This window comes from Geotrypetes seraphini, chromosome 5 (assembly GCF_902459505.1).
Source record: "Geotrypetes seraphini chromosome 5, aGeoSer1.1, whole genome shotgun sequence".
Taxonomy (NCBI): domain Eukaryota; kingdom Metazoa; phylum Chordata; class Amphibia; order Gymnophiona; family Dermophiidae; genus Geotrypetes; species Geotrypetes seraphini.
The window spans coordinates 267178356-267206107 of record NC_047088.1 but is presented as its reverse complement, the minus strand read 5'-3'; the positions used below and the strand labels follow the sequence as shown (position 1 = coordinate 267206107).

General features: G+C 44.2%; 1 protein-coding gene across 4 annotated transcripts in view; it reads left to right on the top strand.

Moving 5' to 3' along the window:
- The window catches only part of SPEG (striated muscle enriched protein kinase), a 543710-nt gene that overhangs the window by 433148 nt on the left and 82810 nt on the right, over positions 1-27752 (top strand). For all 4 annotated transcript variants that reach the window (XM_033947131.1, XM_033947130.1, XM_033947129.1 and 1 more), the window contains 4 exons: positions 1235-1402; positions 7121-7243; positions 17224-17388; positions 17947-18961. In XM_033947131.1, the coding sequence (XP_033803022.1) occupies positions 1235-1402; positions 7121-7243; positions 17224-17388; positions 17947-18961 (1471 nt within the window). The remainder of the gene's footprint in view (positions 1-1234; positions 1403-7120; positions 7244-17223; positions 17389-17946; positions 18962-27752) is intronic.

Genomic DNA, 27752 nt, shown 5'->3' with positions numbered 1-27752 from the left:
GGCAAGCCTTAAGCCTCCAAATAGTATGTCTTGGAATTAAAGCACCACAGTGATTGCATAGAATAAAGGTCATCTTGATTGGTTGTGAAGTGACCAGAAATATAGGCTCTATACCACCTAAAACACAGTATTTTAAACAAAAATGCAGGAAGAGGAAATAAGATTTAACAGAGGAAAGAGAAGGATTTATTTTTTGTGCTTTTTTATATTTTTTTTTTGTAAGAAACAGGGAGGAGAAGAGAAATTAAGCAGATATAATGCTGAAAACCAGTGAAAAGAGCAGAATATGAAATGTTGAGTAACTTAGCTTTTAGAAGTTCACAGGGCAGCCTTGTTTCAGCAATGTCCCAAAGATAATGCAATTAACCTTAGAAGTAAAACAGAGCCCCTCCCTTCTCCACCTAATCAGACACAATGGCTAAAAACTAGTGAGTCAGAAATATAGGCTCTATACCACCTAAAACACAGTATTTTAAACAAAAATGCAGGTTCTATCAGTGCTACCCTAAAACACAGGATTTATAACAGGATTTTCCCTACTTTAGTCACCCTGAGCCACAGGCACCAGAAATATAGGCTCTATACCACCTAAAACACAGTATTTTAAACAAAAATGCAGGAAGAGGAAATAAGATTTAACAGAGGAAAGAGAAGGATTTATTTTTTTGTGCTTTTTTATATTTTTTTTTAGTAAGAAACAGGGAGGAGAAGAGAAATTAAGCAGATATAATGCTGAAAACCAGTGAAAAGAGCAGAATATGAAATGTTGAGTAACTTAGCTTTTAGAAGTTCCTCTCATTGGATGCTGTGTGTTGTAGGGACAGGGCTTCTCACATGGGGTGCATGGGGAGCTAGGGTTTCTCACATGGGGTGCTTTGTACAGTGTGGACCGGGGGGCGGGAGCTGGAGTTCTTCCCACTGCAGTGTTGTAAGCTATAGAGAGAGTGTGAAGGACTGGAGTGCCTCTCATGGACAGTTTAGGAGCTGTGTTCCTCCCTTTCAATAACATGTGCTAAAAGGATAGTGTGGGAGAAAATAGTGCTCTTTCTTTGGTTAATTTATGGAGTATAGGGGCTACAGGGACAGTATGGGGGACTGGGATTCCTCTCAAGCTGTGCTCTGTTCTGTGGGGACAGTGCAGTAAGGCTGGGTTCCTCCCATGGGATGCTGTGGAGACAGTATAAGAGGCCGGAGTCCAATTCTTTGTACTCACTCCCTTTGTCCTGTTTTTCAGATAAACGAAGTGTGGTGCAAGATGAGAGGATAAATACCGTGTCCTGCCCGGATGGACGACAGTTACTGACCATCATAAAGACTGGCCTAAGTGATGTGGGCGTGTATGAGTGCTCAGCTTCCAATGTTCTTGGCAGTGCTACAAGTTCCTGCAGCCTGGCTGTGGCACGTAAGTATGGACTTAAGTATGGATTTAATTCTAAATGGGCTGCGAGGACCGGCACAGGAAGTAGAAGTAGAAGGGACGCTGGGAAACAGTGATCACAATATGATCCGCTTCAACCTGGAAACAGGGGCAAAACATCGGTCCAGATCGACGGCCACAGCGCTAAACTTCCAAAAAGGGAATTATGAAGGGATGAGACGCATGGTGGGGAAGAAGATTAAGAAGATGATAAACACTGTAAAGACACTAGAGCAAGCTTGGACTCTTTCTAAGGATACGGTCACCGAGTAACAACATCTATATCTACCGCGTATCAACAAGGGATCAAAGAAGAAAAAGAATAAAGAATCAGCGTGGCTCACTGTAGAGGTGAAGGAAGCAATCAGAGACAAAAAAAACCTCATTTAAGGAATGAAAAAAATCAAAAACGGCCGAAAACTGGAATAACCACAAACAACATCAACGTAGGTGTCATAAGGCGGTAAAAGGGGCCAAAAGAGACTATGAGGAAAAAATAGCCAAGGCGGCGAAAAACTTCAAGCCATTCTTTCAATATATTAAAGGGAAAAGACCCGCAAAGGAAGCAGTGGGACGGTTGGATGACCAAGGAATAAAGGGAGTGCTAAAGGAGGACAAAGCAATCGCCAACAAACTGAACACATTTTTTTTGTCTGTATTTACCGAAGAGGATATACACAGCATATCAGAACCCATCAGGCTATATGCTGGAAGTGAAAACGGGAAACTGACAGGATTAACGGTAAGTCTAGAAGAGGTATGCAGGCAGATTGATAGGCTCAAGAGCGATAAATCCCCGGGACTGAATGGCATCCATCTGAGGGTCATCAAGGAACTGAAAGGGACCATAGCTGAACTGCTTCAACTAATAGCCAGTGGCGTACCTAGGGTATGTGGCACGCGGGGCCCATCATTTTATGACACCCCCAATGTATTTTTTTGTACTAACCATGAAACGGAATAAATGGTCAGAATAGAAACAGGCAGTGAAAATTTTCTTTTATTGAACCTCATATATGTAACCATTATTCCAAACATAACATAAATTATGTCTGAATTGTCATGATATCAGAAGTACATATGGAGTAGTTGCAGGTGATGCTTGGGACAGTTCTGATTGTGTTAGTTCGGTTTTATGTGTTTTTTGAATAGAAGGGTTTATTTCTTTTTTGAAGGTTTTGTAGTCTGTGGTCAAGGTCAATAGGTTGTAGAGTTGGGGGTCGAGTGTTAGGAGGTTGACAAACAGTTTTTTTTCTTTTGACGATTTTGGTTGGAGGGTGTGTGAATGGTGCGTGAGTTCTCCTATGTCTGGTTGAGGTGGATTTAATTATTTAGCTGAAGAAATTAGTAACCCCCCTCCATTCCACACACATTAATTCTCTTCCATTTTTGTTCCCATTCTAAAAACACTGATAAGTTCCCAGAAAAAAATACATTAAAATAAGAAGTGAAAACAAGGCCCCTACAGATGAGAACATAACATAAGAATAGCCTAACTGGGTCATACCAATGGTCCATCATGCCCAGTAGCCCATTCTCATGGTAACCAATCCAGGTCACTAGTACCTGGTCAAAACCCAAAAAGTAGCAACATTCCATGCTACCGATCCAGGGCAAGCAGACACTTCCCCCTTGTCTTAATAACAGACTATGGACTTTTCCTCCAGGAATTTGTCCAAACCTTTCTTAAAATCAGCAACGCTATCTGCTTTTACCATAACTTCTGGCCACTTCATTTTTAAGCTTAGATCTTTCCTTCCAAACAGTGACCTTGCTACATGTCAAATACGGAAAGAACAAGGTAACTTCACAAGGACTTAGCTGTGCAGGAAATGTGAATCTCCTCATACACCCACCATATAGTGCAAAAATGTGCAAAGGTCTGGTTTTTTCTTTCGATCACTACATAGCCTAATGCTACACAAGCAGCGCTGTTACAAACATATTCTGAAGGTCAATGCTAAGGTTAACAAAGTTTCCTTCCTTGGACCACAAGGAGATACTGACAAACCACTGGAAGAGATCCCAAAACAACTACCCAGGCACAACACCCAAAGACCCATTCAGTGTGTGAACCAGTTGAGTGGAGTGGACTAACTGGGGGGTGGAAATGGGCCCGGAGTTTGCTCAGCAGAATTTCCCAGACCACCTCTTCCTCTCAACACATTGACACGCTGCCACCACCACCATTAGGAACACCTGCTAACCATCCATCTGCCATCTCTGTCCTCCCCGTTTCCCTTCCCTTTCCTTTTTTTGTCTCCCTCCACAGATCCATCTTTTCTTAACTACCCTTTCATCCAACATCTCTTCCTCCTTCCTCACCACCCCAGGGTCCACCATCTCTCCCTTTCTTTTCCCAACTATCCTCCTATCCATTATCTCTATCCCCCCTCTCCACACTATCCCTTGTGTCCAACTTCTCTCCCTTTCTGTTCTTTCCCTCCCTAAAAACCATGGCCCATCATCTCTCTCCCTCTCCTCTATTTTCAGACCCATTATTTCTTCCCACCCAAAGTCCGGCATATGCGCGCCTCTTTGAATCCCCCCCTTCCCTCCGTGTACTTCTATACCAGGGCCCCCCTCCCTGAAGGCCTGGGCCCCCCTCCCTGAAGGCCTTTCCCCCCCTTAAAGGTCTGCATCCCACCCCTGAAGGCCTGCCTGCCTGTCCCCCTTGAAGGCCTGTCCCCCCCTTGAAGGATTGCCTGCCTGATCCCCTTGAAGGCCTGTCCCCCCCTTGAAGGCCTGCCTGCCTGTTCACCCCCTTGAAGGCCTGTCCCCCCCCTTGAAGACCTGCCTGCCTGTCCCCCCCTTGAAGGCCTGCACCCCCCCGAAGGTCTGTCCCCCCCCTTGAAGGCCTGTCCCCCCCCTTGAAGGCCTGCCTGATCCCCTTGAAGGCCTATCCCTCCCTTGACGGCCTGTCCCCCCCCCTTGAAGGCCTGCCTGCCTGTCCCCCTTGAAGGCCTGCCTGCCTGTCCCCCCCCCTTGAAGGCCTATCCCCCCATTTGAAGGCCTGCCTGCCCACCCCACCCTGAAGGCCTAATGCCCTGACCCACCCCGAAGGACCACTCGCCCCTCAACCCTGAAGGACCGCTCCCCGTACCACCTACATTAGAGAAGCAGCCCGCAGCGGGATCGCGATGCCAGCGATCCCTGTGCTGCTTCGGCGCTGCTTCCTCTGCCGCGGTCCCACCCCTCCTCTGACGTCAGGGGGGGCGTTGCTGTTCATGAATTGTGTTGCGGGGGGGCCGCAAATTCATCTTCCCCAGAGCAGCCTTGACAGTTACCTGATCCTTCAAATCTGCTCAACATCTACCTCATCTTTCATGTTCATTCCTCCTACTCTATGTCACCCTGCCACTTAACTTTCTATCTACCCCTTCCCAAATCTAATTGATGTTACCTCGCTGTTCTCCTTACAGCAGCTCTTGTTGTACACTATTTTGAACTGAAAAGGTATGACGGGATATAAATAAAGCTATTATTATTATTACTATTACAGGCATCTCACAATTTTTGAAAAGGATTTGTTTAAACAGTTCATGCAATGGCAATTTGAAGAGATCTTTTGAAGATCCTTGAAAGTTCAATATATTGTGGAATTCAGCATTAAGTGAAGCGTCAGCGTCCACTGAAAGAGACAAATCTGCATAATTAGTTAATATAAGTGGCAAAGTAGAATTCTTCAGGAGAAGATCTTTTCTGGGGGATAGCTGCACCAGCAGACTCAGGTTCAGAGAGGGAAAAACCATACTCCGAGTCGGACTTCGAGTCCGAGAAAACTTCTGGGAAAAAATGTCTAGAAGAAGTCCTGCAATGTTTTCGGTACTGGTCCGATGAAGAGGCAGAAGTGGATTGATGAAGTTCCTGATGCCTCTTCGAAAAAGGAGGTCGAGTAAAAGAGGAACTCTGATGTCTTCACAGAAGAGGACTTATGGCCCAAAGTAGTAGCTCTAAGTCTCGAAGAGGAGCATTATTGAGAAAAAGTAGAACTTCGATGCGAAGAAACATGCCTGGAGGAAGATCGGTGCTGAGACATAGAACTATGACACCTCATATAAGATCCCTGATCAGTGTTTCGATGCTCCAATGGATCGGTAGTATTAGTACCTTGATGCCTCATAGTGTTATGATCAGGTTGGGCCGGTACCAAGGGAGCTGAGTGTAGGAGATGCATGCAATGTGACCTAAAATCAGTGGCAATCCCCCTGTGAAAGAATTCATTGAGCTTCTCTTGAAAAGAGTGCACCAGTAGTGATTGTTCAACATTCGCTACTGTCGGTGCAGCAGGCTACTTCAGTATGGGAGAAACAACCTGCAGCTCAGCAGAACGATGATGACGTCTTTTGGCCTGCATCAAGAGGCTCGATGCTGTCAAGGCCTGTGACGCCTGCTGAGTAACATGCATCAGTACTGATGGCTCACCAGCCAGTACTATCGGTGCAGCAGGTTGTCTCAGAGAGGGTGATCTCAACGAGGATGCACACCTAGGAGAGGAGACAACCTGCAGATCCTTAGATCGATGGTGTTGATGTATGGTCTACAAGAGACTCGATGCTGTAGAGACCTGCAACGCTTGCAGGGAAGAGGATAGTTCAGAGACTGGCTTCCCTGATGCTAGATTTCCCGATGCCGATGTATTATGGAAATAGGTCTCTGGCATCTGCAGCATTTTTAAAACCCTGTCGTAGGTTTCAACATGGGAAAAATCTTGTTGGCGAGATTGAACTCAATGGTTGAATGAAGTCCCGCCAGTGAAATCCCCCCAAGGCTGAGGCCCATGGTTATGCAAAAGAAAAAGAAATATATTTTTATTATACATATTTTTAAAAACATATTTTTAAAAACTATACAAACAAAAGTAAAGCTAGACTAAAACTAGGAAAAAAGAAATGTGAAGCGGGAAGGCAACACCAGCAAACAGAGTTCAGTCAAAAATAGACTTCACTCCACGGAAAATGAACTGAGGTACCGTGAGCCGCAACAGGTGGAAAGGCACTCACATGTGTGGTGAGCACAGTCGCGAAGTTTCTTAAAACATAAAGTGACAGTTCACTTTTCATACTGTCCATACTGGGCTTCATGGATGACGTTACCCATATGTGAGAATATGTTGCTTGCTTGTTCTAGGATAACTCAAGTTACAGGTAAGCAACTGCGCTTTATCATTAAGTTTTAACATTTGGTAACCTGTCTAATTTCCCTTAGCTATTCACAGCATTGTTTCATCACACTGGTTGGGTAACAGTAAATCCCCACTGCTATACTCTCCCCCACTGTATATGGAATTTCTAGGCATAGGGATTCCAGAATGCAATGTTTATTGGTGTTTTACTATTTAGTTTTTGTGTGCTTCGGTTGTAATTTTTGTGTATGTAATGTAAGGAGCCTTGTGCAGCAATGGTGAGGAGAGTGAGAAATGTGAAGTAATTTAGTAAATCTAAGGATCATCTTAAAATTTAATCCAACCACAATCAATCTGAAAACTGCACGGCTTGAAATTGTCCTTACGTTGTTTGTATGTTTGGGGTGGTGTGGACAGCACCAAATGAAAGCTCCTGCTCCTTCCCATATTACTTTTGTTCTTTTATTTTTGATATTATTTGTTCTGTGTGTGGCCTGTCCCTGAGCAGAGCAGGGCACTTAAATGCCACTCTTGCACCTATTCTCTCCCTTTCCATTTATTCATCTCTCTTCTCCTAGGACTCCCAGGTAGGCCAGGCACACCAGAGATCCCACAGAAGTATAAGAACACAGTGTTGGTACTGTGGAAGCCAGCAACAAGCCTCGCTCCCTGCACGTACACTCTGGAGAGAAAAATGTCTGGTAAGACGTAGGTTGAGAGAAAGGGAGATAACTGTGCACCATGGAGAGTGTTCCCAGAAAGCTCTTTTAGGAAAGGGTATAGTGAATGTAGATGTATGTATTTATTTACATTTCTATGCCACTTACACCAAAGTGCCTTACAGTAAAACACACATAATCAGTCATCACAAGAGCAACCTACCTTACTGCAAGCATGAAACCTCCTATTGATAACAAAATTACAGCAACACATCTACACTCATATATCCTAAACAGAGCACATGTTATAACATGTACATCTCATGGATTAAACACAGGATACACTATAGAACATAGACCCCCATATACTAAACATTGCACATGCTGTGGGTGCACACATGCTAAACAATGTACACACTACAGAACATACACATCATAAACATATCACTGATAGCACTGAAGATTCCCTGCATACCAATTATACTCATAGACCTAGTTGAGTGGTTGGGGGCAATGTCCCCAAAATGAATTTAGAGTGTGCACTTGCATATCCTGTCAGCCACAGTCATCTATTGGCTTGGACTGACAAGTCTCTCAGACTCAGCTGTAACTGAGACTGAGACTGAGACTGAGCAACCTCAGGTACTTTTCCTAATATTTGTGGTAGAAGGCAGCAGCTTCACTTAGGGTTTTTTGGGTGAACAGGAGGAAGAGAGTCTATGGAACTGAGTGCTGGAGCTACATGTATAGCCTAACATTCTGAGACAGGATGGACCTTGTGCTACCCCATCCTCTTGGATAGGAGAGCTCATGCCACTTATCCCCCTCCCCTTCCTGGGAATGTGGATTCATACCATATCAAGTTGCTTCAATATCTTGGTGTAGGAGAAGAATGGATAGGAAGTGGTTGTGAATGGGGCTTGCTCCTGAGCCAATGCCAGCAAGAACTTCAGGCCATCAGAGGCTAAAGAGCATAACGGCTAGAGAACTGTGAGCACTGTGGGAGTTATAGATCCATGGCTGTACTGGAAGATGTATGATGATGGGGGGAGGGGGGAGTGAGACATGGTGACAGGAGGTGAAGAGAAGGGAAAGGGTGCAAAGAGGGAAGAGGAAAAGAGTGTCTGCTCAGAGGAGGTGAAAGTACATGGAGAAGAAGACAAACAGACAACAGCTAGGAAGAGGTGGGAGGATGAGGGAGACTGTGCTAGAAGGGAAAGGGAAAAAAAAGTCTGAAGGGAGAAAGCCAAAGAAGTGTCTATGGGACAGGAGTGAGGGGCACCATTGGGGGAGGGGGAGGGGGAAGTATATCTAGATTTCCCTGAACATGTCCTATTTTTGAGGACTCTGTCGTAAGTCTGGGCAGTTTTTCAATTTAACTTTTGTCTGGGGAAACCGGACATCTAGTAACCCTACAGCAGCTCAACCTATCTGGAGTCCTCCTCCTCCCTATGCACACCTATCTGGAGTCCTCCCCCTCCCACGTTCACCTATCCGGAGTCCTCTTACCTCTCCTCCCCTTCCCCACATGTCTATCCAGGGTCTTGTTGCCTCTCCAGACTCCCCCCCCCACCACGTACCTAACAGGAGTCCTCTCCCTCAGTATCCTGTGCTTGCTCACCTGGCGCTTTTGTAACTCTTCAGCCACCATTGGTGTCAGTGATGCCTTCAGCGACCTGGAACCTTTTGACAACAACTGAAGAGTTACAAAAGTGCCGAGTCAGCAAACACAGGCCCAGGGGAGGGGGGGGAGAAAGATGCTGGACCACAGGGATTGGGAGGAAAGATGCCCTAGACCTCCAGGGGAAGAAAGGGAAGGAGCATACAGAGATACTGGATAATGGTAGGAAGGGAAGGAAAGGAAAGAGATGTCAGACCATGGAAAGGAAGAAGGGAGGGGAAGAAGGGACAGAGATATGCCAGACCACAAAGGGGGGAGGAAGAAGGGACAGGAAGGAGGGGAGAGAGATGTCATAATATGGGAAGGAGAGGATAAAGATCCCAGACCATGAAAGATAAAGGGGGAAGATAGATGTGAGACCATAGGAGAGGGAAAGAGAGGGAGGGGATGGTACACAGGGATGGAGGGGAAGGGAAGAGAGAGGGAGGCCATGGTGCACAGGTATGTGAGGGGTGGGGAAGAAGGGGAGAGTGAGGTAGGACATAGTGCAAAGGGATGGGAAGAGTGTAGAAGAGAAGAAAATGGAAGAAATGTTGTTTATAGATAGATGGGAATAGGAGGAAAGAAAGAGGGAGAAGGCAGCACACATGCATAGATGGGAAGGGGAGACATGGAAAAGTAGATAGATTTCAGGAGGAAGCAGAAAAATGGAAGAAAGTTGAATGTTAAAAGTTAATGCCAAAGATGGATATAGAACAAAAAATAAACCCTACAATAATGGAGGTTGAAAAATCACAAAATAGAAAAAAACCTCCCAAACCCCAAGACTAGAAAATGGTTAGGGGAAAGAGACAAAGGCCAACTAAATAATAATAACCAAAGTTAATGAAGATTAATGAAAGCAGGAGAGCCCTCAGTCACACAGCCACCGCTGGAAAATCCAGTGTGTAGCTGTCGCGGGGTTACACCCAGAAGAGTGTTAACTGCGGAACATCCCTGGGCTCTCTCCGCGTGAGAAGTGATTAACTAATGCAACAAAAAGTGCAATGCGTGTAAAAAATAATAAAAAACACACACCTTCTTAAAGTTAAGTTGAAATTTGTCTCTATCCCCTAAACATGGGGCCAAAAGGAAAGAGAGTGTCCAAATCACACCAGGCAAAACACAAACTGGAAGAACTTAGCTCGCCATTTCTTACCTCGCTTTTTCAAGCTGTGTCGGATGAATTGAGAGACCCAGCGCAGTCAAGTTCCTGAAGAAGGGGGTGTGCACCCCCAAAATGGAGTCCCGTAGGACGAAGTCATCATTCGCGCACTGCTCACACACGGAGAAGCTAAGTTCTTCCAGTTTGTGTTTTGCCTGGTGTGATTTGGACACTCTCTTTCCTTTTGGCCCCATGTTTAGGGGATAGAGACAAATTTCAACTTAACTTTAAGAAGGTGTGTGTTTTTTATTATTTTTTACACGCATTGCACTTTTTGTTGCATTAGTTAATCACTTCTCACGCGGAGAGAGCCCAGGGATGTTCCGCAGTTAACACTCTTCTGGGTGTAACCCCGCGACAGCTACACACTGGATTTTCCAGCAGTGGCTGTGTGACTGAGGGCTCTCCTGCTTTCATTAATCTTCATTAACTTTGGTTATTATTATTTAGTTGGCCTTTGTCTCTTTCCCCTAACCATTTTCTAGTCTTGGGGTTTGGGAGGTTTTTTTCTATTTTTTAAAGATGGATATAGAGCAGAAAATGAAGGAAAGAAAAACAGCAGTTGGATAAAGTGGCTATTGAAATACAGTAAAGAGCACAGACAGAAAGGAACTGCAACCAGAGACTGAGAAAAGATGAGTAGAAAAATAAAATCACCAGACAACAAAGGTAGGAACAGTGATTTTATTTTCAATTTAGTGATTGAAATATGTCAGTTTTCAGAATTTACATCTGTTGTTTATATTTTGCACTGTTCAGGAAGAAATGTATTTCTTTCTATTTCTCTGGTGTTGTACTGCATGCAGAGCCTGGCATCTTAGGGTTTTGTTTGTGTATATTAGGACTTTTAATTTGTGATCCTGTATTTGCATAGGGTTTATCTATGTTCTGCATGTGTAACCAAGGCCAGGTATTCTGGTAGGAATGAATGTTGTGAAGCGTTATTGGTATCATGGCCCCAAGTAGGAAGATATTTGTCGGCAGTTTGACCAGGTTTTGGAAGGCCCCGTGCTTGGGGCTGCATCTGGGGGGGCCTCTGTGCATGTCGACATGATGACATCACATGCATGCATATCATCGCATCAATGTCCACGCATGCGTGGAGGCCCTCTAGTCTGAGATGTTGCCAAAGCCACGCCCTGAGTCGAAGGAGCTTTGATCAACCAGTTGTCCAGGTAAGGAAAGGCTTGAAGACTGTGGGATCAGAGAGATGTGGCCAGTACAATCAGGCACTTCGTGAGGACTCTGGGAGAAGATGCCATGCCAAACGGAAGGACTTTGTACTGATAGTGACGCTGATTCACTTGGAAGCGGAGATATTTTTAGGAAGCTTGATGAATTGGGATATGAATATAGGCTTCCTTGAGATCCAGAGCATAGCCAGTCATTCTGATCCAGCAGAGGATAAAGCAGGGTGAGAGAGAGCAATCATAATTTCTCGAGATCTCTGAGATTCAGAATGGGTCACGGTCCTCCCGTCTTTTGGGGAATCAAGAAGTAACAGAAGTAGAATCCCTGATGTTGTTGAGAGAGAGGAACTTTTTTGATGACATTTAGGAGGAAGAGGGATTGAATCTTATGAAGAAGAGAGGACTGTGCAGTATCTGAAATAGACTCTCTTGGAGGATGATCCGGAGGCAGGGTATGAAAATGAAGAACATACCCCTGTCGAATGATATCTAGAACCCAGAGATCTGTGGTGATGAGCTCCCAATGACTGATGAAATGTTGAAGCCGTCCTCCAATCGGCTGAGGGAGAAGACTGAGAATAGAAAGGTTGGTTATCCTCCTGAGGAACACATCAAAAAGGCTGTGTAGGTTTTTGCTGAGCCTGCTGCTGTTTAGGTTGTTGACGTGGTTGTTGCTTCTGTTTTCAAGGTTGAGGAGCAGGAGGAGTAGGTTTAGCAGTATACCTGTGTTGGTATAAAGCAGGAACAACAATCAAAACTGAAGACTAACATCAAGAGAAGTTCTTGCTCTTGTCGTAATACCGCTCTCAGAGACCTGTGATGGTTAAACACAGCTGTGTTTCAAAACCACTTTGACAGGTGATTGGTATCTTTCATTGAGCCGGTATATATGTTGTGTATTTTTTATTTTTTATGCACACTACTGCAAACAACTATAAAGCTATTATAAAGTGCAAAGTGTAATAAATATCTAAAACGTATATCAAAAACGTGTATCCAAAAAAATTTTCACTTAGAAATTGCACTTATCTTATAAAAGCTGGTTCGTAGTTAACAAATGGCTAAACGCCCTACGGGACCCGTTTCACCATATCTATTGGCTTCTTCAGGGGTCATATCATTGAAAAAGTGCGACATAGATTTCGTCTGCACATGAAAAAATGGCGCTGGCCCATTTTTTCATGTGCAGACGAAATCTATGTCGCACTTTTTCAATGATATGACCCCTGAAGAAGCCAATAGATATGGTGAAACGGGTCCCGTAGGGCGTTTAGCCATTTGTTAACTACGAACCAGCTTTTATAAGATAAGTGCAATTTCTAAGTGAAAATTTTTTTGGATACACGTTTTTGATATACGTTTTAGATATTTATTACACTTTGCACTTTATAATAGCTTTATAGTTGTTTGCAGTAGTGTGCATAAAAAATAAAAAATACACAACATATATACCGGCTCAATGAAAGATACCAATCACCTGTCAAAGTGGTTTTGAAACACAGCTGTGTTTAACCATCACAGGTCTCTGAGAGCGGTATTACGACAAGAGCAAGAACTTCTCTTGATGTTAGTCTTCAGTTTTGATTATTGTTCTTGATTTTGTAAAGAAGACTTTGCCTAATTTAGCTATTGGTATAAAGCAGGCCAGAAAGCTTTAGGAGATGGAGGCTTCTTTTTTGGCTTGACCAATGTGTCTCAACGGGTCTCATGGGTAGAAAGCTTCTAAGAGTCCATAGAAGGGTCAAAGAGCTCATCCCCCAGGCAGGGTGTATTGGCCAACCGATCCTGATGATTAACATCAAGCTCAGAAACACAAAGCCACGCCAAGTGTCTCATAGCCACTGACATGGCTGCTGCATGTGAAGTGAGCTCAAAGATGTCATACGTGGTGTGTACCATATATTTTTGCAGTTGGAAAGCAGAAGCAATAAGTTGTTGAAAAGCTGAAGACTTGCATGATGGAATGTATTTCTGAAAAGCTGAAAATTGTTTTATTAGGTGTTTTAAATAAAACGAAAAATAAAAATTTTAATTTCCAGCTCGGTTGGCCAACATGGCATTCTGATATAGGTGTTTGCCAAATTTGGCCATTGCCCTACCCTCTCTGCCAGGAGAGATAGAGGCATAGACACTAGCTCCTGTAGATTTCTTTAAGGTGGATTCCACCACCAATGATTAATGAAGGAGTTGAGGCTTGGCAAAGCCTGGGAGAGAAACCACTCTATACCGGGAGTCCAACTTTTTAAGAGCCACTGGAACAGAGAGAGGCGTTTCCAAATTATTACAGAAAGTCTCTCTCGAGATGTCATGTAGCAGAAATTTTAGCAGATCTTAAGGTGGCTGGTCATAATCTAAGGCCTCCAGGAACTGCTTAGAATATTTAGAGTCCGCTTCCAGAGGGATGGAAAGCTCTTCAGACATTTTTGCAAAGAAATTTGGAAAAAGAGCACTTCAAAGTAGGTCATTCTGGAGAATGTTGAAGCTGAAGAATCCTCATCCTCAGAAGAGAGTGATTCTTGCTCCGAGTTCCCAAACAAATCAGAATCATGAATGGAAAGGGGACGGTGTCGAAGACCAGTGTCAAAGCCTCCAGATGCTTGGTTTTACTAGTGGCTTTCGGGATCGCACCAGAGTCACCTCCCTAGATGTTTGTGTCAAGGACGACTGGTGCCGTGGAATGGGGTCAATTGACTCCCATGTTGATGGTCTCTGCACTGTTGGAGCATCAATTAGAGGTGCAGTGTCGCTATCTGCTCAGACTGAACCGCCTGGAGAGCATTGACTTGGCCTGTACAGTTGGTACCGATGCAGCCATAAGTTGGGCAGGCACTAGCATTTGAAAATGCTCACTCAATTCCTCAGGAACCAGTTTATCAAATTTTTGCTTAAGGGAGAGCACCGATACTGCTGGCTTTTTCGCCGGTACCCCTGATGCAACACTCCGGTCCGGTGATGAGGAAGCTAATGTCAAGGCACTCACCGAGTTCGGGACTGGGTGCTTATGGGACTTTTTCGAGGTCAGCATGACTCAACTCAATGCCATTTTGACCTGAGTCCCAGATAGGGTAGGGGAAGGCATCTTAGCCAGCTTACCCACAGGAGGATGTGACACCAGTTATGTTTCTATCAGTGTAAATGTATGCGGTGTCATCTTGGTTGGCACCATCAATGTCGGTAATGATGTCGGCTTCCCCTCCATAGCGACACCGAACAGTAATTTCTGTTGAAGAAGGCAGTTTTTCAAAATCCTCTTCTGAAGAGAAAACTGGGTACAGGTTTCCAGGTGGTGCTCTGGTCCCAAACACTGGAGACACCAGTGATGTGGGTCAATCAGAGATGGGCCGAGCACAGCGACTGCACTTCTTGACTCCTGTCTGCGGGCGTGAAATTGACGGGAAGACCGTCTTGGCAAAATCAAAGTCGGAGACCAAGGTGGTACAACAGGCCCTGCCGGGCCGAACCCGCAAGAGAGAAAAAAAAAGAGGGTTTTTTTAACCAAAGGTAACTAAATAAAATAATAAAGAAAAAATAACATGAAAATGACTGAAAAGTCACTGACGCGAGAGCGGGAAGGCATAAAGTTTTGAACGACTATTGAAATACGGCTTCTTAGCTCTGCGGAAACTAAGAAACTGAGGGACCATGCGCCTACGTTGGATGAGAAGGCACTCATGCATGCGCGGTGAGGGCTGATTGCGAACTTTCTAAAACTTAAAGTTGCGTTTCACTTTGCAAGTGTCCGTACCGGGGCTCCGTCGGTGACATCACCCATGTGTGAGAATATGCTGACTGCTTGTCCTGGGATAATTCACTATTTCTAGGATAAACAGTATAGTTTCAAGTTTTGTTAAAAATTTGATACAATTGCTTATCTGGACTTCTAAGCAAGTTACAAGTAAAAAATGGGGAACTAAAATAAACATCAATTAAAAAATACAGACTAAATGTAACAAAAATGTTAAAACAGTATTAAACGAATAAGGCTAGATTAATATGAGATGAAAGGTTAGGAGAGAACATTTAAGAGAAGAACAAGAGGTTCGAGGTTACTGAAAGTGTTTCTTATGAAAGTCAAAGACAGTGAAAATGGGCAGATATCATGTATTGAAAGCTTATTTAAATAAATGACTCTTAAGGTGGCCTTTAAAATGGTCAAGATTTTTTTCTTCTCTCAATAAGATGGGCAACATGTTCCAGAGCTGTTTTACTCTTTTGGGATCTTGCCAGCTACTTGTGACCTGGATTGACTACTATTGGAAACAGGATACTGGGTCTTTCCCAGTATGGCAGTGCTTATGTTCTTATTGGAGTGAGATTGAACAGCTAGTGCAAAGTGGTGAAAAAAAGACTAGGCTAAATAGGGGAAGGGAAAGAGAGGAAGAGGGAGAAAGTATTAGGGGAGGGGAGGGGAGGGGAATGAGGGACAGGATCAAAGGAGGGAGTATATATCAAGAGTGAAGGCAAATGAGAGCCTGGATGGGGGAGAGTGAGGGCCTGGGGTAGGAAGGGGAGTGAAAGAAGAAGATGAGAGAGAAGGAAGGATAAGTTGAGATTTAGGTGAAATGTACACATTTGTACCTGCCAGCCATCTGCTAAAACTTCCCCTATGATTTTTATATCTATGCTGGAGAATGTGGTGAAATCAGTTAGCTTAGCAGGGTTTAAAAAAGATTTGGGTAATTTCCTAAAAGAGAAGTTCATAGGTCATTTTTCACTCAGAGAATAGTTAAGCTCTGGAACGCATTGCCAGAGGATGTGGTAAGAGCGGTTAATGTAGCTGGTTTTAAAAAAGGTTTAGACAAGGTCCTGAAGGAAAAGTCCATAGTCTGCTGTTGAGACAGACATGGGGGAAGCCACTGCTTGTCCTGGATCGGTGGCATGGAATGCATCTACTATTTGGGTTTTTGCCAGGTATTTGTGACTTGGGTTGGCCTCCGTGAAGACGGGATACTGTGCTAGATGGACCTTTGGTCTGACCCAGTAAGGTTATTCTTATGTTCTTGAGATGGCTTGGGGAAATCCACTACTTATTCCTAAGATAAACAGCATAAAATCTGTTTCCTACTTGGGATCTAGTTAGGTACTTGGGACCTGGGTTGGCCACTGTTGGAAACAGGATACTGGGCTTGATGGACCTTCGGTCTGTCCCAGTAAGGCAATTCTTATGTTCTTATGATAATGCCTATCAGTACTACAGACATGAAATCTATGTGCAGATACTTTTTTCTAAATTCAAATATGTGCATATTTTAAAAAATTCAAAAAGTATATACAGGTCTGTTTAGGTATAGGCAACTGTCTAGAGCACTATATTCTGAAGACACAAAACATCTGCACAATGCAGAAGCCTAATTCCACTTACATTAAGAGAATGCACTATGATCTTTTCTGGAGGAAATTATCCTCCCCATAGCTCTTTGGTATTGTGGTGGTGGTGGGGGGGGGGGGGGAGCTGTCTTAAATTCAGCTCTAGTTAAGTACATATAGCTTCAAGCCCTGCCCTAGGAATGCCTTAGGATGCCCTTTATAGTGGAATATGAGCAACCAGTACTATGCATATACTTACCTGCACATAGGGTGTATAGTTGTATAAAATCTAATTTCTGCAGGAAGCACTTTTACCATGAAAAAAAACTTTGGAATTGCCCTGCAAGGGGGTAGTTTTATAAATGTTTTTCTGCATGTAAAGCTTGTATGTAGAGATTCACCCAATGATTGGGCAAGCAGATTTTAAGGGCCAGTAATGGCATATTAAAATTTGAGCCTAATTTATCAGACGTGCTCTTACCTAAGAGAACTTGAAAACTACTAAATTGAATGTGTACAAAACAGAATGTATTTGGTTGCATTTGTCTTTTGCTACAAATATTTTTTAAAACCCTAAAGACAGCACACACTCTTGAAATCCATTGTAAGTTATCACAGAAATACTGTCCAAGGTGCTTCATAACAGAGATCAGGAGATATAAAACTTCATGTCTTTGCACTTCCTCTTCTTCATCTCCAGGTGAACATGAGTGGAAAATAATTTCCTCAGGCATTGCAGATTGTTATTACAATGTGACGGAGCTGCCATCTGATGGCATTATTACGTTCCGTGTGGCCTGTGTGAATAAAGCAGGGCAAGGACCATACAGCAGCTCATCTAAGACAGTCAACATTGAGGAAGTAGGTGAGTGAGTCTCACTATGTCAAGGGAACTTCAAAGTAGGTCAGTTCTATTCCAGATAATATCATAGTCCATAGTCTCTACTACTTGAGGAAAGCACTCAGGTATCATGGTGCCAGTATCTTTATTATCAAGTTTCAAGTTTATTAAGTATTTGATTAATCGCTTACTGAAATATCTAAGCGATGAACAAATCATTCAATTTACAGATAATACAGGGGTCATAAAAGACAGATGGACACTGAACAAAACATATTAAATTAACGACTAACAGAATAAACAGAAAAGGAAAACAAAGGGAAAGGCAGGTAATGAAATACAATAATAATGATAGAAAGAAGGACGATTAGGGTAAAAAAACAATAGGAGGGAAATAAAAGAAGGAGCCTTCTGAGAATAGGCTGGGACTCCTAAATATCATCCAGAGAGATGGTAAGCAGAGAAGCCTTGTTGGGGAGGGCACCTGTCAACTTGGTTTGCCTTAATTGAGGGACATTCCCCTTGTTTAGGGATCCTAGTGAACAGATTAATAAATGGTTATCTACTGTCTTTCCTCTTTAGACCTCAAAAGAACTTCGGCTCCAGCAACATTAATGGAGAAAGGAGTAGCTGGGATCACTCCCACCGCCCAGTCCCAAATTCTCAGGCCAATAAGTAAAGGTCCCCCTCCTCCAACTCCCCCTAGAAAACCCAAAGGTATCAACCTCACACCACAGGCCACACCCAAAATGGTACCTCAGCCTACACTGCACACTGCAGCTGCACCTGTGCCCATCTCTTCCCAGCTCACCTCTGCTAAAAGGCAGCTGTCTGACGCAGTACACAAGGAAGAGCTCATCTCCAGTGCTGTGTCCACTCCAGTCACTGCTGGCAAACTTTCTCCAGCTCCTCCTCTCCTCAGCACATCTCCCACTGCACCCCCTATGTCCTCTACTACTGTGTCTATAAGCCCACTACAACCAATGCCACCCTTAAGAGCTCCTCCTCTACCTCCTTCCTTGCCAACTAAAAGCTATCCAGTTCCACTGAAACCATCAGTTAAAACCACCCCCACACCTTTTGTATCACCGACACCACCAAGTGTCAAAGACATAAACCCCATGTCAGTTCCTGCCCCTGGAAAAATTACATCTATACCCTCTAAATCTGTAACCACAATCCTTCCAGTTTCACCTACAGTTTCTCCAGCACCTGTTACTTCTACCTTGCTGGTGTCCCCTGGGTCTGCATCACCTGTATCTTCCTCCTCATCCCTGCCAGCTGTTTATAAAACAGCTCCCTCTGCCACACCCACATACATGGTCACCTCTTTTATTTCCATGCCACCTACTACAGCCAGAAAAGAAGGCACACCTACCATTCCATTGCCCTCTATCGGGCAAAGTCCTCCAGCTAAGACTCTGCCATCTCCTACAGTGCAAACCATACCCACCAGGTTTGTTGTTCAGAACCTTACTCCGGGTAAGGAATCCAGGTATACTCCAACAGAGCGAGCCAGTCCAGCAGGAAAAGATGGCACAGCACTGCGACAGGGTGTACCGCAAAAACCCTACACTTTCTTGGATGAGAAAACAAGGTGAGTACCAGAGGAGCACTGTTTGCTTTTTGCTGTTTCACCATATTTCTGCTCAACTGTGTCTAGGACAGCATGTCTGGGAGTATAGAATTATCCATCAGGCTGAAAGGAGTTCTCTATCCCAAGAGAAGCATCATCTGATACATTATAGCACAGAAAGTGCTGTACAAGCCCTAAGCCGACTTTCCTATAGATGATCTGTGAGTTTCATTTGTAAAATATTAAATAATCCAAAGTGAATACAAATGTCTACAAAAATGCAAACAAGTGATCATAGCAGTGATATCCCCCCAAATAATGAAACACCTTTACTCATTTTTACTACTACTAATCATTTCTACAGACATACACAGCACTGTACATTAAACATGTAAGAGTTAATCCCTGCTCAGTAGAATTTATAATCTAATTATTCACAAAGCAGTTCAGAAAGCAAGAAACAAAAGCTTAAAATATTTAACAAACTTATAGCCCACTTATACCTAAACAAGTTCCAAAGAAACACACACAATCATCAAAACAACTTTACAAAACAAATTTCAACTTATAATAGAATCACTTAAAGCTCTACATTTGCTATACAACATCAGGCCCCTTTTAACTCACCCAAACAGAAAAACTAAGCCAACAGATGAGTTTTTAAAAGTTTCTTGAATTTCTGTAGATTATCAACTAGTCTCAGATGTCCTGGGAGCAATATTCCCACTAAACATTTTTTGTGAGCACAGGACTGAGTTGAAGTGAGCAAAAATTTTCCATTACATTACCTGGATGGTATTATACACACTGCACATTACAAATTAAGAATTACAAATATCAACATCAATTAAAAAATAGAAAATAAGATGATCTTTTATTGAAAAGACTTAAAACATTTTTCAGTTAGCTCTCAGAGGCCAACACCTCCTTCCCCATATCAAGCTTAGTCTCTTTTTAAGGATACGGTCACTGAGGTGCAAAATCTATATATACAGCAAATCAACAAGGGATCAAAGAGGAAAAAGAATAAAGAACCAGCGTGGCTCACTGTAGAGGTAAAGGAAGCAATCAGAGACAAAAAAAAAACTCATTTAAGGAATGGAAAAGATCAAAAATGAATGAAAACTGAAATAAGCTCAAACAAAATCAACACAGGTGCCATAAGGCGGTAAAAGGGGCCAAAAGAGACTATGAGGAAAAAATAGCCAAGGAGGCAAAAAACTTCAAGCCGTTCTTTCGATTTAGTAAAGGGAAACGACCCGCAAAGGAAGCGGTGGGACCGTTTGATGACCAAGGAATAAAGGGAGCACTAAAGAAGGACAAAGCAATCGCTGACAGACTGAACACGTTTTTTGCGTCTGTATTTACCACAGAGTATATACACAGCATACCGGAACCCATTAGGCTATATGCTGGGAGTGAAAAAGCCCAAGAAAATCAATACCCACAACCTCATAAAGATCAAAACTGACACATATGCCCCCATTGCACAAAATGTCGCAGCAGCCCTAGTGAATGCCAGATCCGTAAATGACAAAAATCTCGTTCTCACAGATGCCATTACAGAGTACAACTGGGACCTCCTACTAGTGACGGAAACATGGCTCAAAGACAATGATGGAGCCACCTTGGGTGCGTTATGCCCGCAAGGCTACCAAGCACTGGCATGCTCCCGTCCCAACAAGAGAGGTGGCAGGGATCGCCAAATCCAAGTTAAACCCACGCCAAATACACTCCATAACACTACCAGACCTAGAATGCCTCGTTTTCTCAATAGGCCACGACAAAAAAATTACAATCATACTAGTCTACAGAGCACCCTCTTCTCCTATGTCTGCGCTCGATGAACTGCTAACCATTATAAGCAACCTATCCGTAATCCATAAACAAATCGTAGTCCTAGGCGATCTCAACTTCACGGACTACCCAGAAGTCACGGGCGCCCCATGAGATTTCATCAAAACACTGTCAGATCTGGGACTCACTCAACAAGTCACCTCTCCAACTCATTCCTCTGGAAACACACTGGACCTAATCTTTCTCCCAGATGGCCCACAAATTGACCAGAAAACATCCTCGCCGACAAACATCGTGGTCCCCTGGACCGATCACCATATAATCACGTTCAGCCTGCACACCAGAGTTAAAGAGGCAGCAGACCGAACAAATTCCCAAGAAACAATTACGTTCGACCCAAAATCAGTAAACCCAACCACATTTTCCCACGGCATCTCCAAACTACAACTAGGAACTAACTCCCTAGAAGAGAAGGCACTGACCTGGCACTCAGGCATTAAAGCACTCTATGAGAACCTAGCAAAAGTCAAGATGATTAAACCTAACTCACGACCATTCTCTTCACCCTGGTTTACAGAAAACCTGAGAGTACAAAAAAGGAGAGTTAGAAAAGCAGAAATACTTGGCGCAAAACTCTCAGTGACCAGGACAAATCCTCCTGGAAAAACTTGCTGCAAAACTACAAACTAGCCACACATGAAGCAAAGAAAGCTCATTTCACTGCTCTACTATCAAAGTACCCAAGCAGATCGAGGGCCATCTTCTCATTAACGAAAAACCTATTCTCCTTATCCCAAGGTTCAATGTATTCCCTGCAAACGAACAGACTGCGAATCCCTCTCCACCTTCTTCCATGACAAAATATCAAAGATACGCGCAAATCTGGACTCTGAGGCCAAAGCACTCCCATACATCCCAGAGACTGCTCAAGATGACAATCCACCCAAGATGGAAACCTTGAAAAGTTTAAAACCGATCTCCCACAATGACCTCAAAACAATAATCAACTCCGTACGGCCCGCAACCTCGATCCTGGACCCATGTCCCTCCACTACACTGCTGAACACAAATGAGGTATTCCTGGAATCCATCCTACCCCTAATAAATGAGTCCCTTATGACAGGTGTAGTTCCACGGAGCTGGAAATCAGCCATAGTAAAACCACTCCTGAAAAAAACAACCATGGACCCAGACAACCCAAGCAGCTTCAGATCTGTCTCAAATCTCCCATTCATCTCAAAAATATTGGAAAAGACTGTACTCACACAATTGCAAGACTTCATGGAGACAAACGCCACCCTCTCCAACTTCCAATCGGGCTTCAGGAAACACCACAGCACAGAAACTGTGCTTTTGGACATCCTAGATGACTGCTGGAAAATCCTAGATGATGGAAATGATGCATTGCTGTTACTATTAGACCTCAGTGCCGCCTTTGACACCATAGACCACTCTCTCCTCTTGTCCAGGCTAAAGTCCATTGGAATCCGTGACAATGCACTTCAATGGTTCTCTTCATTCCTGAACGACAGATCACAGAGAGTCCTACTAGGAAAATCCTTATCTGAACCCAAACCACTCCACTATGGAGTGCCTCAGGGAGTTTTACTTTCACCTCTCCTCTTCAACATCTATGTCAAACCAGTACTGGACATAGCGGTAAACACCGCATCAGAATCCACTCCTTCGCTGACGACCTACAACTCTATCTTCCCCTAGGCCGTCACCGAGACACACAAATTAAATATCTCCAGTCTTGCTTAACTGAAATAAAGTCTTGGATGACCGTAAATAAATTACAGTTAAATGAATCCAAGACAGAACTTCTCTGGATCCACAAAGATTTATGCGTATATACTCGTCCGTCCTTTTCCTGGGCCACAAACACCCTTACACCCAAAGACAACGTCCGCAGCCTAGGAGTAACTCTTGACTCTAATTTATCAATGACAGATCACGTATCCAAACTAGTATCATCCTCCTTCTACTACCTCCGCCAGCTAAAAACCATACGTGCCTACTTCTCAGAATCTGAATTTGCCCAACTACTCTATGCTTTTGTTCTATCCCGCGTAGACTATTGTAACGCTCTACTAGTGGGCCTGCCTACCAAAACTCTCTCCCGCCTCCAAAGTTGCAAAACGCTGCAATCCGCCTTCTGAAAAACCTAGGCATCCGCGACCATGTTACCCCTGCATTAGCTTCCATGCACTGGCTGCCCATTCAAAAACGCTGCACCTTCAAGGCCCTGCTCCTCGTTTTCAAAACCTTCCATGAAACGATTCCGTACTACATGAAAACTAAACTACAAATCTACTTCCCAAAACGATCACTAAGGTCCCAAGGAGAAAAACGACTGACCATACCTTCTGGCCGCTCCCTCAAAACTGAAACTGCCCGCAAACGCTCCTACTCACATTTCATACCCAAACTTTGGCACACAATCCCTCCATCTGTCAGATCACTAGATGGACTCTGGAACTTCAGGAAGGCCGTGAAAACCTTCCTCTTTACTAACCCAGAGCCTTAAAGTCATTCACCCTGAAATGCCACCCAGTCAACTCACCTTTGTCACTTAATTTCACCAGATGCTACTTAGTACATATGTTTTATTGTCATGTCTATATTGTAATTTATGTAAACTGTCATCTATATTGTAATTTATGTAAAATGTCATCTCTGCTCTGTCTGGATTATTATGGATGTACTTTGTAACCCGTTCTGGGCTCTTTTGGGAGGACGGGCTAAAAATCGAATAAATAAATAAATAAATAAAATCGGAAACTGACAGGGTTAACGGTCAGTCTAGAAGAGGTATGCAGGCAGATCGATAGGCTTAAGAGCGATAAATCCCCGGGACCGGATGGCATCCATCCAAGAGTCATCAAGGAACTGAAAGGGCCCATAGCTGAACTGCTTCAACTAATAGCCAATCTGTCGATCGTATCGGGAAAGATTCCGGAGGACTGGAAGGTGGCGAATGTTACACCGATCTTCAAAAAAGGTTCAAGGGGAGACCTGAGAAACTACAGACCAGTGAGTCTGACCTCGGTACTGGAAAAGATGGTAGAGGCGCTGATAAAAGACCGCATCATTGAGCTAATGAGGACCAGCCAGCATGGTTTTAGCAAAGGCAGATCTTGTTAGACAAACTTGCTGCACTTCTTCGAGGGAGTAAACAGGCAGATAGACAAGGGCGACCCGGTCGACATTGTATATCTGGACTTTCAGAAGGCGTTCGACAAGGCTCCACATGAATGACAAGCCATGAAATCGAGGGTGAAATACTCACTTGGATTAAAAACTGGCTGGAGCATAGGAAACAGAGAGGGGGGTAAATGGACAATACTCGGACTGGAAGAGGATCACCAGTGGAGTGCCGCATGGCTCGGTGCTTGGACCCGTGCTCTTCAACATCTTTATAAACGATCTGGACATAGGTACGATGAGCGAGGTAATTAAATTTGCAGACGATAGGAAGTTATTCAGAGTAGTGAAGATGCAGGGGATTGCGAAGTTCTGCAACATGACAATCAGGCTCGAGGAATGGGCATCGAGATGGTTCAACGTGGATAAGTGTAAAGTGATGCATATCGGTAACAAAAATAATAATAATAATAACAACAGATTATATACCGCAATACCGTGAAGTTCTATGTGGTTTACAAAGATTAAGCAAAGGTACAAATTGATTGACTTTAAGAGGGGAGGAAGAAAGAGGGTTAATAGGACAGGAAATCCATTTTTGAGGAGAGAGTGATCAATAGAACAAGTTGATGTCCGGGGCGGTACTTGGAAAAACCTCCCAGGAAAGGGACTTGGGAGTTCTGATCGATAAGTCAATGTAGCTATCCATGCAATGTGCAGCGGCAGTAAAATGGGCAAACAGAATGCTAGGAATGATAAAGAAGGGGATCATGAACAGATCAGAGAAGGTTATCATGCCGCTGTACCGGGTCATGGTGCGCCCTCACCTGGAGTACTGCGTACAGCACTGGTCGCCGTACATGAAGAAGGACATAGTACTACTCGAAAGGGTCCAGAGAAGAACGACTAAGATGGTTAAGGGGTTGGAGGAGCTGTTATACAGCAAAATATTAGAGAAACTGGGCCTCTTCTCTCTCGAACAGAGGAGATTGAGAGGGGACATGATTGAAACATTCAAGGTACTGAAGGGGATAGACTTAGTAGATAAGGACAGGTTGTTCACCCTCTCCAAGATAGGGAGAACGAGAGGGCACTCTCTAAAGTTAAAAGGGGATAGATTCCGTACAAACGTAAGGAAGTTCTTCTTCACCCAGAGAGTAGTGAAAAACTGGAACGCTCTTCCGGAGGCTGTTATAGGGGAAAACAGCCTCCAGGGATTCAAGACAAAGGTAGACAAGTTCCTGCTGAACAAGAACGTGTGCAGGTAGGGCTTGTTTCAATTAGGGTGCTGGTCTTTGACCGTTGGGCCGCCGCGTGAGCAGATTGCTGAGCACGATGGATCAGTGGTCTGACCCAGCAGCAGCAATTCTTATGTTCTTAATCTCTTTCCAGGATTCTTTTCTCCTCCTTTTCCTTTCAGCTTTCTTCAGTTTATTTTTATACCTCTATGTCCAGATTTAACTCATTCTTACTATCTATTCTTCAAGTTCCCTCTTATTTATGGTCTTCTGGCAGCTTTCCATCTCTTTCCCTCACCCTGGCTCTCCTATTTCACTTCTCTTTATTCCTAGTCTTTCACCAGCTCTGCCCTCTTTCTCTCCCCTTTCTATACACTGTCTGCCTCATCTCCCCTTTTCCATCCAGCATCTCCACACTCTCTCTCCCCTTCTCTCAGTATCTCCCTCCTCTGTCTCTTCCCCCTTCCATACTGTCTGCCCCCTCTCTCCCCTTTCATGTCCCCCTTCCATCATCTCTATCCTGTCTCCCCCCTCTTCCATCCAGGCTTCAATCTCCCTCCTTCTATACAGCTTTCTGTTACGTCCCTTCCAGATTCCATATGCTAGGTGTTCAATCCTAACCCTCAATCTAGGAGTTGCAGAAATCCAACACTTTTCTGAGCACATGCTCCTCCCCCTTAGACTGAGAGCTAGAAACATATCCAGTTTCAATTTCTGCAAGCAATCCATGCAGAAGTCTTTTGCAGTTGCTCTACTTCTTTTCTTCTTCTTTTTTTTGTTTAAAGTTTGTTTGGTGGCTTCAGTGCCTTGAAACCCTTTCCAGTGGTCCACTGTCAGAGGAAAGGATGCAGTCCCGCGGTGCTGAACTGCTGCTTCACAGAGAAACTCTAGTGGATCTGTGGAGCCAGCCTGCTGTGTGGCACCCTTCTTAAGACTTGGGGTACCTTCCCCTAGGACAGGGGTGTCCAATGTCGGTCCTCGAGGGCCGCAATCCAGTCGGGTTTTCAGGATTTCCCCAATGAATATGCATTGAAAGCAGTGCATGCACATAGATCTCATGCATATTCATTGGGGAAAACCTGAAAACCCGACTGGATTGCGGCCCTTGAGGACCGACATTGGACACCCCTGCCCTAGGAGTTCGCTTGCCCGCTGACCTTATCACGGGTTTTAAGTGCAGGCTGTGTGCATCTGGAGCAAATCCCTGGGTTTCAAGGTACAGGCTGCTTTTTCTGCCCCCGACCACATGAATGAGGATCCATGGGGGCGGAGGTCACACTCAGTATCGGCTAATTGACAGTCTAAAGATTTCAAGTCTGGTCTATTTGGAGCTGTTTGTGAAGCAGAAAATCCTTTTCCTCCACTCTAACGCTATTTAAAGCTGCTGACAGTCTGGCACTGCATAACTGTGAGTAAACCTCCATTATTTCCTATGGAAACTTTGGGGGTGGCTTCTAAAACGATTTTAAAGTTGTTTTTCACAATTTCTGAGGGTAGAGTTCAGGTCCCCCACTTCCCCAGACCTCAAATTGGTATTTTTTATTTTTTGGTTTATTTTTGCCGTTTTTGATGCAAATTCACTGACTGTGGCCATCTTGGATTTTAAACAAAGTTTTATTTCTGCCTCAATATCCCTCGATTTGCTTAAAAATAATTTGGGATGGACTTCCCAGCCCCTAATTTATTGAATGTGTGCATTGATTGCACCGGATCAGTGACCATGTACCACGTGCCATAGTGCGCTGGGGGAGGGGAAGGGAGCTTCGAACTTCACCTCCTCTGAGTACTCTAGGGCTGGGAAGCTGGCCTGGTTCTGTGACTTTGGGAAAAAATTCTCACTCAAAGGCAGTTCTGGAGTCCGTGGATCTCTCAGAGGCTTACCTCCATATTCCGACCTGGAGCATCTCAGATTTTTGCGTTTTCCGTGTTCTGCAACATCATTTCCAGTTAGCAGCTCTACCCATTTGCCTTGCGATGGTGCCCCTCACTTTCACCAAGGTGATGGTAGTTGTGGCAGCTTTTCTTCACTGGCAGGGGGTCCAGGCCCATCCTTTCTAGGACAACTGGTTGATCTGGGATCTGTCTCGTCAGGACTGCAAATGTGTGATGGAGACGGGGGTGTCTCTGCTGTAGGCATTGGTAACTTCAGGAAGAACCACTTGACGCCCTCCCAGTCCTTGGGGCCTTTTCTTCGACACTAGAGTCGTGTGATTCTCCCCGAGGCATGCAGACAAACTTCAACAGATCAGAGATCTGGAATGTCCGGCTCCCACAACCTGGCAGGTTCTTGGGTCAATGGCAGTCATGGAGGTGGTCCCCTGGGCCAGAGCACACATGCACCCTTTACAGGATCCCCTCCTCTCTCAGTGGCCTTCACAGTGTCAGCCCCGTTAGATGCCACTCCTCTGGATGATGCCAGCTCACAGCAGCTTGAGCTGTGGCTTTAGAGGGAGGCTCTCTGTTGGAGCTGACTTCTTCAGATTTCTGAGTGGATGACTCTTATGATGGATGCCAGCCTGTTGGGTTGAGTTGGGTTGGGTTGCGGGGACCACTCCATTCAGGGGCAGTGAACTCCTCATCTGAAACATTGGTTGATCAGTCGTCTGGAGCTTTGGGTGGTTCAGCTACCA